We start from the raw sequence: 15227 nt of genomic DNA, 5'->3' as shown, positions 1-15227 counted from the left end.
AATGTGGTCATGTGTGTCAGTCTTCTCCAGGCCATATTAATAAGGGGCTTAAGTCCCCTATATACGGCGGCTCTTGTTCATTGTCTGGGGTATGGCGATCAGTCTCTCTGCTGTCTATGTGCAGTCTGGCTCAGAGATTTAATGGGGAATGCATGAGAACAGGACGGTGCATCATAAAAAAAGCAATTTTGTGGGTTTCCTGTCTGCCATTAAACTTAACAGCCAACCTCTCCCATTACTTTTTATCCTCCTTTTTTAAAGGGGTGGAAGGGTGGAAGACGAGTAAGGGCTGAAAAATCATAATTGGCTCACCAAGGAGAATTAACTGATTAAATGGAATGTCTTCCTTTCCAAGGGATAGCTATTTGATTGGCATACCTTGAACATTCTTGGGATTTTTGTTTTCTTAGTTTTCTCATGGAGGTTGCGTGCATTCAGAGTGGACAAATGGATCTTGATTGGAGAGAGGGAGGCATGTGCAAATGATGGTCTGGGTTGTGTGTGTGTGTGTGTGGTGGAGGTGGAGTCATCAGTTTCAGCAGGCCACTAGTTTATCAGTAGCGGCCAGAGGCCTTCTGGCAAGGTTGGGGAGGTGAGGGGGGTTACAGGTGTCCACAGGCCATTTTCTGATCCCCTCCCTCTGTCTGTCCCTTTAATCTTTCATCAATAGCTATTAATCTGGACCCCAGCTGGCCAACAGGCTTGCTATAGCTGCGGTCATTCTGTACCAAGGGAAAGTCCCTCCCAACTCCCTCTACCTACATTTTTTCATCCTGTTTAATTTAAATACTGTGAGCTTATCCGGCCGAGGTCATCATTGGGGACAACCAAGTGGACTTCAGACACTAATCAATGAGGCTAAGAGGGAGAAAATAGGTTTGTTTCAGTTTCCTCAACCTGTGGCCCCTACAAAGGAGATAAGCGAAAACACCGCCTGCTATTATGCATGTTTTATAGGTAGGTTGGCTGGGCTGGTGTGCTAGTATTTCTTCATTGAAAAATAGGGTCTGCTTTCCAAATGATTGAATGTTTAAAGAATAAATAATTTGCTGCTGAATATACATGAAGCAGAGTGAGAGATAAAGGAAATGCCAGCTGCCCAGGGTAGTAACCTTTTGTAACCACCTTAATTACCATAGAAGGAGAAGGAAGTGGCTTCTACAACAAATTCCATATATTTTAAATACACTAAGTGTACAAAACAATAAGAACACCTTCCTAATAATTAGATAAACAGAAAAGCCTCAATTTGTCGAGGCATGGACTCTACAAGGTGTCGAAAGCATTCCACAGGGATGATGAACGATTTTGACGCCAATGCTTCCCACAGTTGAGTCAAGTTGGACCATTCTTGATACACACGGGAAGCACAAGAGAAGGTGAGACTGAGGGATATCTCACACAGTTAGAGGAGGAGAAAAGCTTTCTCCTATCTGTCAGGAAGTGTGAGACCCAGTTAAAAGCAGAGATGCACACATTGCAGCAGTGGAGAGATGTGCCTCTCTCTCGCTCACTCTCCCTCTTTTCTCTTCTCCTCCCCTGCTGCAGTGATAAATGTCTCTTTGTATTCTGGACAGAAAACTGCAGGGCTACAATGTACTTGTCAGTAGACAGCTCATTTTCTCTCCCTTAAACAGAGCACAGTATATGCTTAATCTTTCCCTTTGGTGTAGGCAGGAAATAAAACAAACGCCTATTGCCAAGGACTGGAATGCCCAGAAAATCGAACCCCATTCATTGCGTGTGTGTGTGCATGTGCATGTGTGGTGTGCGCATGTAAGTGTGTATGTATCCGTGCGTAAGCATATTATGGGCTTGCCTGTATGCACACATGAATGTGTGCATGCATGTCTGTGTGAGAGAGTAGCATATTAAATCAGTGTTGTGACTGCATGGCTGTTCATATCTTTGTGCCTCTATAGCCTATTGAGACGTTCCGACTGTAGTACTGTAAAGTATTCCTACATGGGAGTCTACAGTGTAGCAAATAGAGATGATTAGAGCTGGCTCATTGCAGGCTAGCTTCCAGGCTTGGCCCGGTCTAGACCGAGCGCATACAGCCTCGTGTCTGATACCCAGGGATCCCTGTAATACGAGGCCCAGCTTTGCTTTGGCAGCAACGCACGCACATACACACGCATACGCAAGCAAGCAAGCAAGCACACACATATATACACACACACACACAGCCTCTCCCAGAGATATTTGTCCTGTCTGCTCAGTTATTGCCACACACACAGCCTCTCCCAGAGATATCTGTCCTGTCTGCTCGGTTATTGCCACACACACAGCCTCTCCCAGAGATATCTGTCCTGTCTGCTCAGTTATTGCCACACACACAGGTCCCACCATTATAGTTCCAAATCATCATCCTCAATTCAAAAATAAAATTATCTCAGTGTCATTCTAAGATTAGAATTATATGGTATTTCAATCAAGCCAATATACAATGAGTGTACAAAACATTAAGGACATGACATAGACTGACCAGGTGAATCTCAGTGAAAGATATGATCCCTTATTGATGTCACTTGTTAAATCCACAATCAGTGTAGATCAAGGATGACCAACCGGTCGCCCCCCTTTTGTAGGCCCGCGGACCAATTTCAATCTGGGGGGAACTCCGTCTCAGTCTCAATTTACTGTTGAGAGTTAGAATAATAGAATACATTAGGTGCAATTTATACATTTTTGTTGTGAAGTCACTTAATTAGCCCATGTCAGCTAAAAAAATGTATTGGTAAATTAGTCTAGCGGACAGCTATAGAAACTTGTAGTAAGCATGATCGAATTACCGATCGGGGTGGGGGCAATTGATGATCAGCTATCGCATAAAAAAAACTGCAAACAATTGCCTCCACCCTATGGAAAAAATGTGTAGACTCGCAGGAATTGAACATTAAAACCCCCAAAAATATCTTCTCGGTCACGAGTGAAGCTGCTGAAATGTTTTGCTCGCAAGGTGTGTGTGTACGTGTGTGTGTGTGTGGGGGGGGGGTTGGGGGAGGAATGTGTGTACGCAGACCCATGATGCACAGTGTGGCCCCTCATGATGAGTTCAGTTCTTTTGTAGCCCCCAACCCCATCAAAGTTGCAAAGATGTAGATGAAGGGGAGGACAGGTTAAGGAAGGATTTTTAAGCCTTGAGACAATTGAGACATGGATTGTGTATGTGTGCCTTTATGAGGGTGAATAGGCAAGGCTAAATATTTCAGTGCAAGGGATATGGTAGTGCCTTTGAATGGGGTATGGCAGTAGGTGCCAGGAGCACTGGTTAGTGTCAAGAATTGCAATGCCGTCTTTCACACTCAACAGCTTCCCACATGTATCAAGAATGGTCCACCGCCCAAAGGACACCCAGCCAATTTGACACAACTGTGGGAAACATTGGAGTCAACATGGGCCAGCATCCCTGTGGAACGCTTTCGCCAACTTGTAGAGTCAACGAATTAAGACTGTTCTGAGGACAAAGGGGAGGGGGGGATGCACATCGCAATATTAGGAAGGTGTTCTTAATGTTTTGTACATTGTATAATCATGCCATTTCCAATGTGTTTCGATTAGTGATCCAGGACAGAGCATCCAGTAGGGGTCTGGAATTTACCCCCAGACAGAGCAGAGATGGTCAGGTCATCTCTACTGGGCTCAGCCCCTGGTTCCAGTCTATGGTTTCTTGGCCATTATTTAGTGTCTGATTAGACTACAGAGATCTAGCCTGCAGACCTCTAGCTATACCCCCTGAGCCTTGTTACCAGTGGAGACTGTGTTGGAATGGAAATGGCGCTTTGCCAAAGCGAGGACTCTGGAGGTACTAGGACAGGAGTAAGGGGGAAAGGGGAGTATCTAGTGCTGTCACAGGCTTCCACAGTCCAAAAACACAATCATTCCGAACCACAATAGCCTGCACAAGCGGTAGACTGCAGACAGCTAGCACAAGGCCAGGGATGGGGTACTCACATTTCAGTCTGTTTTCTCTTTCCTCCAAGCACAGTTATCTCCTCTCTCGCTTTATCGCTCTACCCCACTCTCTCTCTCTCATTAACCTTTGAACACACACACTCATTCGCTTGATCTAACACACAGACACATACACACACCAGCGTGCACATAGAAACAGGCAAACTCTCCCTCCAGACATATTGCCCTCTCTCTCTCACTCACACACACACACTCTCCTTTTCTCTTTTTCCCTCCCTATCAACTTGTCACATGACCTGTTCTTAATCTCTCCCCCTCTGTTCAGCACTGCCCTGATCCCCCCTGTGCCCTCCTCCATTGGCTACTAGCTGTGTGTTCGACAAACAATTGTGATTCTGCTTGGTTTCTGAGGAGATTATTAACACACCTAGCCTAGCATGCCTAGTAGCTACAGCGGGGTCATGAATAAGCAATGGGAAGAAGTATCCAAGAGCCGTATTTTCTCTCTTTCTCCCCCGCTCCCAATGAATGCAAGGGATTGTGTGGAAAATGAGCTGTCAGTGGAGGAGATACATCAGGCTCATTGGCGAAGCCCTAGGAAATAATGAAGGACTCCACCATTTCTCCCTCATACGTTCAATATGCTCCTATCCATGACAAGTGCAGGGGAGATAAGCAGTCATCCCTCTCGAGCTGATTAAATACATTAGGTTTATTGAGGAGGGCTGGAACGTTAGGGTAATGTAAAGCCGAAGGTTCAGGGGAAGTTGATACAACATTAGAGCGATGTCTTGTGAGTCACAGGATGGAGTGGAGGGGAGGCGGAGAGAAATATTTTGTGTGTGTGCGTGGTGCAGAGCGAGTAGCTATGTCAGGGGTATAGAAAGAGAGGAGAGGGCCTCAAGCCTGAGTGGAAGCCGTTATTCTTCCCAACGGAATCTGTAATTACCTACATGGCACACTGACTGACTGAGGGGCCTGCTTGAGGCATATACTGATAATAACATGAACGCACCAGGGCCTGGATTCCCAAAAGCATCTTAAGGTTAAGTTAATCGTTCAAACCTTCGTAGCAGCATCTGTAAATATCCAAGCTGTTTCCCAAAACCCTTGTTTTTAACAATGCACTTGAAAATGTTCGTAATCTAATGCCTGCCTCAGACCAATTTTAGAACAGCTACAGTAACTTCAGAAAGTATTCACACCCCTTGGCTTTTTTCACATTTTGTTGTGTTACAGCCTGAATTGTAAATTGATTTTAAATTGAGAATGCGTGTCACTGGCCTACACACAATACCCATTATGTCAAAGTGGAAAAATGTATTTGTGAAAATTTGACAAATTAATTTAAAATGAATAGCTGAAACGTCTTGAGTCAATAAGTATTCAACCCCTGTAAGGCAAGACTGAATATATTCAGGAGTAAAACTTGCTTAACAAGTCACATGATAAGCTACATGGACTCTGTGTGCAATAATTGTTTTTAACATGATTTTTGAGTGACTACCTCATCTCTGTACCCCACACATACAATTATCTGCAAAGTCCCTCAGTAGAGCAGTGAATTTGAAACACAGATTCAACCAAAAATAAAGAAAGCCAACATTGAATATCCCCTTGAGCATGGTGAAGTTATTAATTACACTTTGGATGGTGTCAATACGCCCAGTCACTACAAAGATGCAGGCATCCTTCCTGTGATTCAGGCGTCCAATGGTGACTTTAAAACAGTTACAGAGTTGAATGGCTGTGATAGGAGAAAACTGAGGATGGATCAACAACATTGTAGTTACTCCACAATACTAACCTAATTAACAGAGTGAAAAGAAGGAAACCTGTACAGAATAAAAATATTCCAAAACATGTATCCTGTTTACGAGGCACTAAAGTCATCCTGCAAAAAATGTGGCAAATCCAATACAAGACATTACTGAGTACCACTCTCCATATTTTCAAGCATAGTGGTCGTTGCATCGGGTTATGGATATGTTTGTAATTGTTATGGACTGTAGTTTTTCAGGATAAAAAATAAACATAATGGAGCTAAGCACAGGCAAAATCCTAGAGGAAAACCTGGATCAGTCTGCTTTCCACCAGACACTGGGAGATAAATGTAGGACAATCAGCAGAACAATAACCTAAAACACCAGACCAGACCTAAAACACCAGACCAAATCTTGCTTGCCAAGACAATATTGAATGTTCCTGAGTGGCCTATCTACAGTTTTGACTTGGCAAAAAACTATGGCAAGACTGTCTAGCAATGATCAACAACCAACTTGACAGAGCTTGAACAATTTTTCAAAAGAATAATGTGCAAATATTGGATGTTCTTCTGACTTTCTTTCCTCTGACATTTTATGTAATTCTAGTTTTTATATTAATTCAGTTGGCTTGTTGTCAGCCATTTTGTCTACAGTTTTTCAAAAAAGATACAGACTAGGAAAATCAAAATGGAAGCTCCCACTTCATGTCGATGTATGTTAATATAATAACAGACGACGGACTATGGGCGGGCATAAACAACTGCACGTTTTTGGAGTTTGATGTTTAATTCAATCAAATGTTAATATTTGGTTGAGCAGCCGTCGGATCCTCTGACACATTCATGGGGGTATTTTGCCTTCTGAGAAGGAGAGAGAGGACGAGAAAGAGGAGAGAAAAAAATACTCCTACCTGTCAGAGATGTTTTATTTTCCCTCATCAAGTCTGCTTACTAGACTCTCAACTCCTCTCCCTCCCTCCCCTCTCTCAGGTTGTCAGCACAAACCCCGTTCCTATTGCTGTCCTGATTCTGACACCTGTCAGCATTTTCATTAGTAGATCAGAGGAGTAGCAAACTCAAAATGTTCCCTGTGTTGAATTTAGGGCATGTTTTGCGACATAAACACGCAACACTGCTTTACTGTTTCTTTAATTCAACAGGGGAAGGGAAGTGCTTGACTGGCAGGAAGTTGACTTGGCAGATGAGGGTTTTGTGTGTTGAGATATATGGAGAGAGAGAGAGACTAGGAGAGCAGTGAAGTTAAGATGGGGGAAGCCTCGTGAAATCAATTAATTAATCAATTAAGAGCAGTTGGACCCTGGTGGATCTGTGCTCCATTGGCTGAGCTTCATTCCTGGGCTTCTGCTTCGGGAACACACCCACGGGGCGTGGATGGGATTAATGAGTGGAAAAACCCCTCAGGGGTGAAGGATATGGAATATGTGTGGAATGAGAGAGACTATTGCCCTGCGACTGCAAATGTAGCTGACAAGAGTCCCTGTGGTGCTAAAGACCAGAAAAATTGGTTTTCTGACCAACACGTTTCCCCCTAGAGTCATAATCCAAGAACCAAAGACCCCTGGTAAACTAAACCCACAAAATGGCTACCAAGAAAAGTACACAAACAGGCAAAAAAGGACATGGAAAAGTTGAGTTTCCGTGCATTGATCATTTTTGCACTTAACTAGAGAATCTCGAGCCCTTAAAAAACCCATGGCTCATCCGTGTCTGCAAGGAATTAAGTAAGAGGTTGAATAATCAAAGGATGTGGGGGTAAATAAAATGGCCGCTTCTGTTTGTTACCAGAGCCCTGTGCGGCTGTTCGCCCACTTCTCCCGTGAGACACTAATGGTTCTCTAGAGCCAAAGCTAGCACATTGTATATTTTTTCAACAAAATCCCCTTGACGTTCACAGTCACGCCTATAGAGGTAATTTTATACATTTTTCTCCAGCTCCTCTCCCTTCCCTCAACCGTTTATAGCTGGGCGATATCATCCATAGTCAATCCATAGCCAGATACTGTACAAGAGAAAGCATTAATAGTTGAAGATATTTGACGATATGGGGCCTATATATTTAATGTAATGTGCTTTTTAAGATATTTTATATATTTCCCTAGTGTAATCCATTGGCAGAGTAGATTTCAAACCAAGGTATTCTTAGGAAGAACAGTACCTTCTTACAATGTTTGGTCTCGTCTCAGTGTCACTGTTGATTATGGACAAAATACCTCTCCACGAAGTCAGACAATAGTTTAGCTACTGCTGGATTCCAGAGACACAATCCATTATCGAGTATCACATTTCAAATCGAGAAGGATAAATAGAAACGCAGGAAATGGACAAACAAGTCGGTAACATAATCAAAAAGTGCAAAACGGAAGCCTGTAACAAAGGAAGAACTTTGTATTGTGCGAGAGAAACCCAGAGCCTCGCAGAGAGCTCCATGTCTCATATGAGCGGATTCCCACACTGAGACTTTTAAGGAGGGGTGGGGGGAGGGTTCTGTGTGTTCCTCTTTGTCAAAGGTAACGGTACGTCCCACTGTGCAAACACCACCTTTACATGGCGCCTATGAGAATGGTAAACATTTGTACTGTAAAAAGCTTAGGGAACCCACATGAGGGGAGTTTACTGTACTCCATCTATCCCCTCCATTCCTTCCTGTTTGCGTTTCGCTTCCGAACACAAGGAAACATCACAATAAAATCTCTTTTGTATCCAGAGCCTGTCCTTTGGGGCAATTGCGGTGTGTTATGTTTTTTTTTTTTTTTTTGTTGCTGTAGTACCAGAAGGAGAGGCAAACTGCAGATCTAAGTTATTCCCTATAGAACATACAGTATCTAAATGGCGGGGTGTTTTGCGAACAAGACTATTTGTTTTGTTCACACAGTTCCCTTCGCCAAACAGGGCTACTGCATGGTCGGTGCCCGCTCACATTCAATTAAGACGGATGTGTCCGAACAAACCGCGTTTTCACTTCACTCCAAACCATCGGGGCTCTCACATCTAGTATATGTTGCTGCTGTAACTGCGCTATCCTGATCTGCTCCTACTTCTGTAAATATATAGGATGCATCCCAAATGTCACCGTATTTCCCAGTGCGCTATTTGGCCAGCAAATAGCCTAGTGGTTAGAGCATTGAGCCAGTAAACAAAATGTCACTAGTTTGAATCCCTGAAATGACAAGGAGGGGAAAAAAATTGTTGATGTGCCCTTGGCACTTAAGCCTAATTGCTCCAGAGCCTCCATTGATAACGGCACTCCCCGAGTGCATCGAGAGCGATGCAAGAAAAACATTTCCATTGAAACGGGACAAATTTAAGCATCCACCAAAATGTTTTTATATGACTTTTGACCAGGGCCTGTGGAGACTCTGGTCAAAAGCAGTGCATTATGTAGGGAATAGGGTGCTCTTTGAGACACAGTATTGGTTCAGCAAAGTATCTTCTCTGCCTTTCATATTTTCTTAGGGCCGTCACAATTCACACAAGCCACAATTGTCTGACTTGTGTCTCTGTTCCGCAAGTCGATTAGCTTCGGCAAATACATAGCAGCGATTTCAGCGAGCTAGCTAAGTAAGGGACAATCATTATTGGTTGATGCTAGCGGAGTGGAACTAACCTTCCACGGAGTGCATTGTTTTCCAGAGAACGCATAGAGCCGCAAATTAAATATCCCTTTCATACTACGACTATAATTTAACACATTTGCCGCGAGAAATGTATTCAACATCCACTAAAGTAGCTAGCAAGTTTACTTGATGGCGATAGTAGTTGCCTTGGTAACCAAACAAACTTGCTAGTTTAGCTAACCAAACCATCAGTCCTAGCTTGCTATTAAGACAATATAATCAAACAATAAAAATAATGTTTTCAATTCGACTTAGCTCAAACGTGGAACATGTAAGAATGAAACATTGCCATGGAATTCTACCGGGGAAACGCAGTGTGCGTTATAAGTAAATAATGCACACTCTAGAACGCCCTTCAAGCCAATCAGAAATGAGTATTCAGCAATAGCTAATATCCTCTTGAAAAAGGTAGGAGGATACAACAAGGGCCTTGTCTGTGGGGTATCGGAAGTATAGTATAGTGTGGCCGTGCCGATTCTGTCGAGCTTAGCCCCGGCCCCATCATACTCGTTAACTGTGTAATTAGAATGCTGAGATGTTAATGAAAGGACAATTCCATTTGGCTATGTCGTTACGTTCATGCATGTGTAAGGGTCTTTTGGTCAATTCATTTAATAATTATGAACAAGCCCTCAATACTGATGAACCCTCATGCTGATTTACTGCCACAGACTCCCTTTAAAGACAGGAGAGAAGACAGACATTGCCTGCATTCCATATGGCCCCCTATTTCCTACATAGTGCACTAATTTTGTCCAGGGCCCATATACCCACTATATAGGGGATAAAGTGCCATTTGGGATTCAAGTTTAGAGAAAAATTAAGCCATTTTGTTCAGTGCTTCTTACTGCTTCTTTTTCAACAGAGGGAGAAATTGGCCTGTTGCAAGACCATATTATAACTAGGTCTGGAGAAGGGGAGTGCAATAACAATAGCAACAAGGATCCAATTGCAAATCCAAATAGATATTTTTTACTTTTCTATTGCTGCTATGGTCAAAGCAAAGTCTGCCTGGTAGTGGTAAATAGTCCCCGTCGTTCTGTTTACCAGTAGCGTTTATTTGTTTACATACATTCCAGGAGTTAGCATCCATCTCGCGAGTGATAATCAAAAAAGCCTCTCTCTCTCTTTCTTTGTCTCCCCTACTCCTCTCTGTCTATCCCTTTTTCTCCACTTGTAATATTCTTCATGTACACATTTTCTAATTGTCTCAAATAATGACTTTGCTAGACTGTTGGACCTGGTCAGTATGCATGTTTTGAAGAGGGTTGTGAAATAATTACGGCCAGCCAACCAAATAGGCAGTGAACCCACTAATCATTATTCATTACTGTCTGACACTGCCAAGGCAGCTGTCCAAGGCCTTTTCAGGCAGCATTTCATTGCAGGACGTCACAATTAGCATGTCCCAATCCTAACGAACCTTAAAATGCTGCCTTCTAAGGTGCCTTCATTCGGGCATTTTTGAAGCTGGCATCCCATGTATCCTTTGCTGGGCAGGCTGTACCAAAAAACCTTGCGGTGCACCGAAAATTCGAAACAATTCTGAATTAATAGAGGACACAAGTCCCAGCATAGGAGAACATTTTCCAGAAGAATAAGGAATAGCTGAGAAATGTAAGTAAACTCAGCAAAAAATAAATGTTTTTCAGGACCCTGTCTTTCAAAGATAATTTGTAAAAATCCAAATAACTTCACAGATCTTCATTGTAAAGTGTTTAAACACTGTTTCCCATGCTTGCTCAATGACACATAAACAACAAATGAACATTCACCTATGGAACAGTCGTTGAGACAGACGGTAGGCAATTAAGGTCACAGTTATGTAAACTTAGGACACTAAAGAGGCCTTTCTACTGACTCTCTGAAAAATACCAAAAGAAAGATGCCCAGGGTCCCTGCTCATCTGCATGAACATGCCTTAGGCATGCAGCAAGAAGGCATGAGGACTGCAAATGTGGCCAGGGCAATAAATTGCAATGTCCGTACTGTGAGAAGCCTAAGACAGCACTACATGGAGACGGGATGGACAGCTGATCGCCCTCGCAGTGGCAGACCACGTGTAACAACACCTGCACAGGACCTGAACATCACACTTGCGGGAGAGGTACAGGATGGCAACAATAACTGCCTGAGTAACACCAGGAACCCACAATCCCTCCTTGTAGGCCTGTTGTAAGGCAGGTCCTCACCAGACATCACCGGCAACAACGTTGTCTATGGGCACAAACCCAACGTTTCCGTACCAGACAGGACTGACATTAAGTGCACTTCACTGACGAGTCGCGGTTTTGTCTCACCAGGGGGGATGGTTGGATTTGCGTTTATCGTCGAAGGAATGAGCGTTACACCGAGGCCTGTACTCTGGAGCAGGATCGATTTGGAGGTGGAGGGTTCGTCATGGTCTGGGGCGGTGTGTCAAAGAACCATCGGACTGAGCTTGTTATCATTGCAGGCAATCTCAACACTGTGCATTACAGGGAAGACATCCTCCTCCCTCATGTAGTACCCTGGCTGCATTTTCTACAATTTTGATTAGATGAAAAAAAAATATATGTCTTACCTCCAAACGAGTAAGTTAATTCTAGGCTTGCTAGCCAGTGAAGTTGATTGTGCATTTGGTTTACCTTACGTTAAAGTTAGCTAACTTTCTCTTGTCACTTTTCCTTCCCCTATTGTGTTGCACGATTGGGTTTAAAATTAGAGGTTAAGTTATTCAACTCTTACAGTAAGTAACTAAACAAGCCCTAAAAAAATGCTAAACTGTTGACAAAATGATTTGCAGCTTCATTGGCTTGATCCAGCACTGAAATTTGAGCAGCGAGGTTCATTTCAACCTCCATTGTCTCCACTCGCTCCAGCTTTAAGGACGTCACCCTGACATCCAGAAGATGGGACAGCCTTTGTTGGGAACTTCCCCAGCCACCAGGACAATCACCATATCCCAGGGTTTTCATTTTGAAATGGGCAAAATCACAATCTTAAATAGAACCAGATTTCCCCCCATGTTGTTGTTTATCATGCAGATTTGTCAGAACATTTGCAACTTATGAAGCTCATTCTAAAATACAGACGTGCGGGGAAGTCTTCAATGTAGTCCACAATTCGTTGAAATGAGGTGTTAGTAAAGGGCTGGAACTAAAAATGGTGTATAAAAAAAACTGTGGCGGTCATGACTAAATAAGCTTACTGTATTTACTGTATATAATTAATTATATTGGACATTTTGTTTTCCTTTTATTATATGCCAGTATTTTTATCCAATGCATTTAGCTTACATTAGGATGAAGTAGCCTAGGCCTTCAAATCACCTTTCACAGTGAAACACCACTATTCTTGTTATTAATCATTCTTAAACTGTCTGTATAAAAGCTATCTCAAAAATTCCTATATCCTGCATGCAAGCTTACCTATCATGTCCACAGTTGAGCTGCAGACCAAGCAATATGTGAAAGGGGGACCCTATACCATAGGATAACTATTCTAGTTGGTGTTAACTTCATGCATGAATAGGTACTGAGGAGATCGATTCTGTTACTTGCTATTCGTGGCAGATACAGTATTTCCATTTTGGGATAGTTGTTCACTGAAGGTAAACAAATGTCTAGTGCTCGGTGGAATGCGAATGCATTGTCACGTGATGCTGCCTTTCGAATCCCATCACAAATGGCAGTTACCTACTAGAAAAGTGCTACCCTATTAAAGGTTGGTGCCTTTGGAGGCCTTTGGATTGGGACAAAGCTAACCTCCCCATGCAGCTAACATACAGATACACACATAGACACGCATGCAAACACTCCCTGCCACTATCTGTTAACCCCCTCCCACCCCACCACCCCCAACCAAGCAGTCATCACAACATCACAAGACATGTTCAAGTTCAACACCAGCAACTGAACCAGATCCGCTTCAATCCACATGCCTTTACAGCAGCATCCGCTCCCAGATGAAAACGGAAGTAGAAGAGACTGAACTTACCTATTCTCCTCCTATCATGACATCATAATGTCTCTTTCCCCTACCCATGCCTTGGGAGCATGGGTAGGGGAGCATTAAAATGGAAGACTCAGAAAATGTGAACATATAGCTAGAGAGGATCACTAGAGGGGTTTTGAGAAAATTGGAGGGAAAAAATCACAGAGGTTTAGCATAAGGTGTGTGTTTGTTTGTTTGGGGGGAGGGGTAAAGGCTAGGGTTATGGCTAAGAAAGTGCCTAACACTAGACGCCACACTTCGACTAGAATTTCAACATATTTCACCAAACCGGTCCTAAATTTTTCTCTATAGCAGAAGCCAATGACCAAGGAGTAGGCGAATTCAAACCAAACAAAGACACTGCGACGTGAAGCCTCCTGGGTAATATGCAGATGTAGTTTTCCCTATTGACCAATGGAGCTGTTTGATTGTTTCAAATTGCTAAGATGAGAGACCTAGTCATCAAGACTGAACAAAGCAAGGCAATTCACCAGCTTCCTGTCTCTTCAGAAAATTAAGCAATTGTTACCTGGAGTAGGAGGCAAGCCAGTGAAATGGCTGCCGTTCATTTTGAGTTCATGCACTGAATCCACTGCTCTATGCTCTCCCAAGTCTGAGCACCTGTGTGTGTTTCCTTTTGAGCTGGATAAACACCCCCATGTGCATACAATGGTAGCATACAGGTCTGTGCCAGTTTCTATCCACCTAATTCTCACCCATTCTTGTTCTCTCACTCGCTCTATCTCCGTCTACAGGCATATCTTTAATTCTCCTTCTTTCTCAATTCAATTCAATTTCTTCACAGGTCGGTGCCAGTTCTACCCACTACCCTTTCCTCAAATACACACCCTCTCTTTCTCTCTCTCCCTCTCTCCCCCTCACCCTCCCTTTCTCTATGACACTTCTTCACATAAGCTCCCCCTCTCCACTACTCTAAAACCATGGAACCAGGAAACACTAACATGACCACCTCCACTTCCCCTGCCAGGGAATCGGATGTCCTCTTAAACGTTGGAAGTCGGCAAAGAAACATCAACATTATTTCCTCTGCTAAATGTTCCTGCTGAATAATGTATGAGAGTGGTTACAACGCGATATGTAGATTTCAACCCACCTTTGTCAGCCTTTCAAGCGCATCAGAAGTTGGCTGCCACCAAATACTTCCAGACAGACATGGCTAGGCCTACAATCAGTCAATAATGTTACCAGAGCATCATATAAAGGGAAGCCTTGGTAGGGGGAGATCCCTCTACATTAGCAGCCTTAGCACCGAGACATCAAAGGGAAAGTACTGAGTTGTTATTCACAAAAACAGATCTGAGGGGCCTTATCTGAGAGTGGGCACAATGCTACTGCTAAATGTGTTCTGCTTGATGTAAGCACACGAATACACACACAGGAATGGAATTAATTCAAATTTTATAGATACACAAAGACACAGAGAGACACACACACACTCACAGGTCTGAGGCCTTATGTAGGAGTGGGTATAATGGACTGCTGAAGCTGCTCTAGTTGGAGGTGTAAACAAGCTTCGTTTTACATACACAAGCTTTGACCAAGTATCTGATGGGGTAATTCTAACACTAAGGGATGAATGATGAGTAACACACACAGCTTTCCACAAACCTTTTCTCCTACCTTGGTCAGGCAGCTGGCAGACGTTGGGGGGTACGGTCATGTTGAGCACGTCGTTGACAGCCGTGTCTATGTAGTGGCCTCTCTGGACATCGTGCTCACTGTCCGTCTGGTCGCTCTCTTCGTGCCCGCTGTCCTTCAGACTATTGCCCTCCAGGTCCTTGAATGTTGATGTGCTACAGAGGGAAGGAGGGAGGGAGAGGGGGATGAGAAAGGAGAGAATGTTGATTTACTGTCACATCAACTTCTATCAGATTCTCTCCTCTCCTTCATCACCTCTCCCTCAATCCATTTCT

The 15227-nt window shown here is 43.4% G+C and overlaps 1 protein-coding gene across 6 annotated transcripts in view; it reads right to left on the bottom strand.

Moving 5' to 3' along the window:
- The window catches only part of LOC139391074 (protocadherin-19-like), a 72473-nt gene that overhangs the window by 10494 nt on the left and 46752 nt on the right, over positions 1-15227 (bottom strand). For 3 of the 6 annotated variants that reach the window (XM_071138575.1, XM_071138573.1, XM_071138578.1), the window contains exon 4: positions 14923-15107. In XM_071138575.1, the coding sequence (XP_070994676.1) occupies positions 14923-15107 (185 nt within the window). The remainder of the gene's footprint in view (positions 1-14922; positions 15108-15227) is intronic. The other 3 variants (XM_071138577.1, XM_071138574.1, XM_071138579.1) reach the window with 1 other exon arrangement.

Source organism: Oncorhynchus clarkii, chromosome 31 (genome assembly GCF_045791955.1).
Source record: "Oncorhynchus clarkii lewisi isolate Uvic-CL-2024 chromosome 31, UVic_Ocla_1.0, whole genome shotgun sequence".
Taxonomy (NCBI): Eukaryota; Metazoa; Chordata; class Actinopteri; order Salmoniformes; family Salmonidae; genus Oncorhynchus; species Oncorhynchus clarkii.
This window is presented reverse-complemented; position numbering and strand designations above follow the sequence as displayed.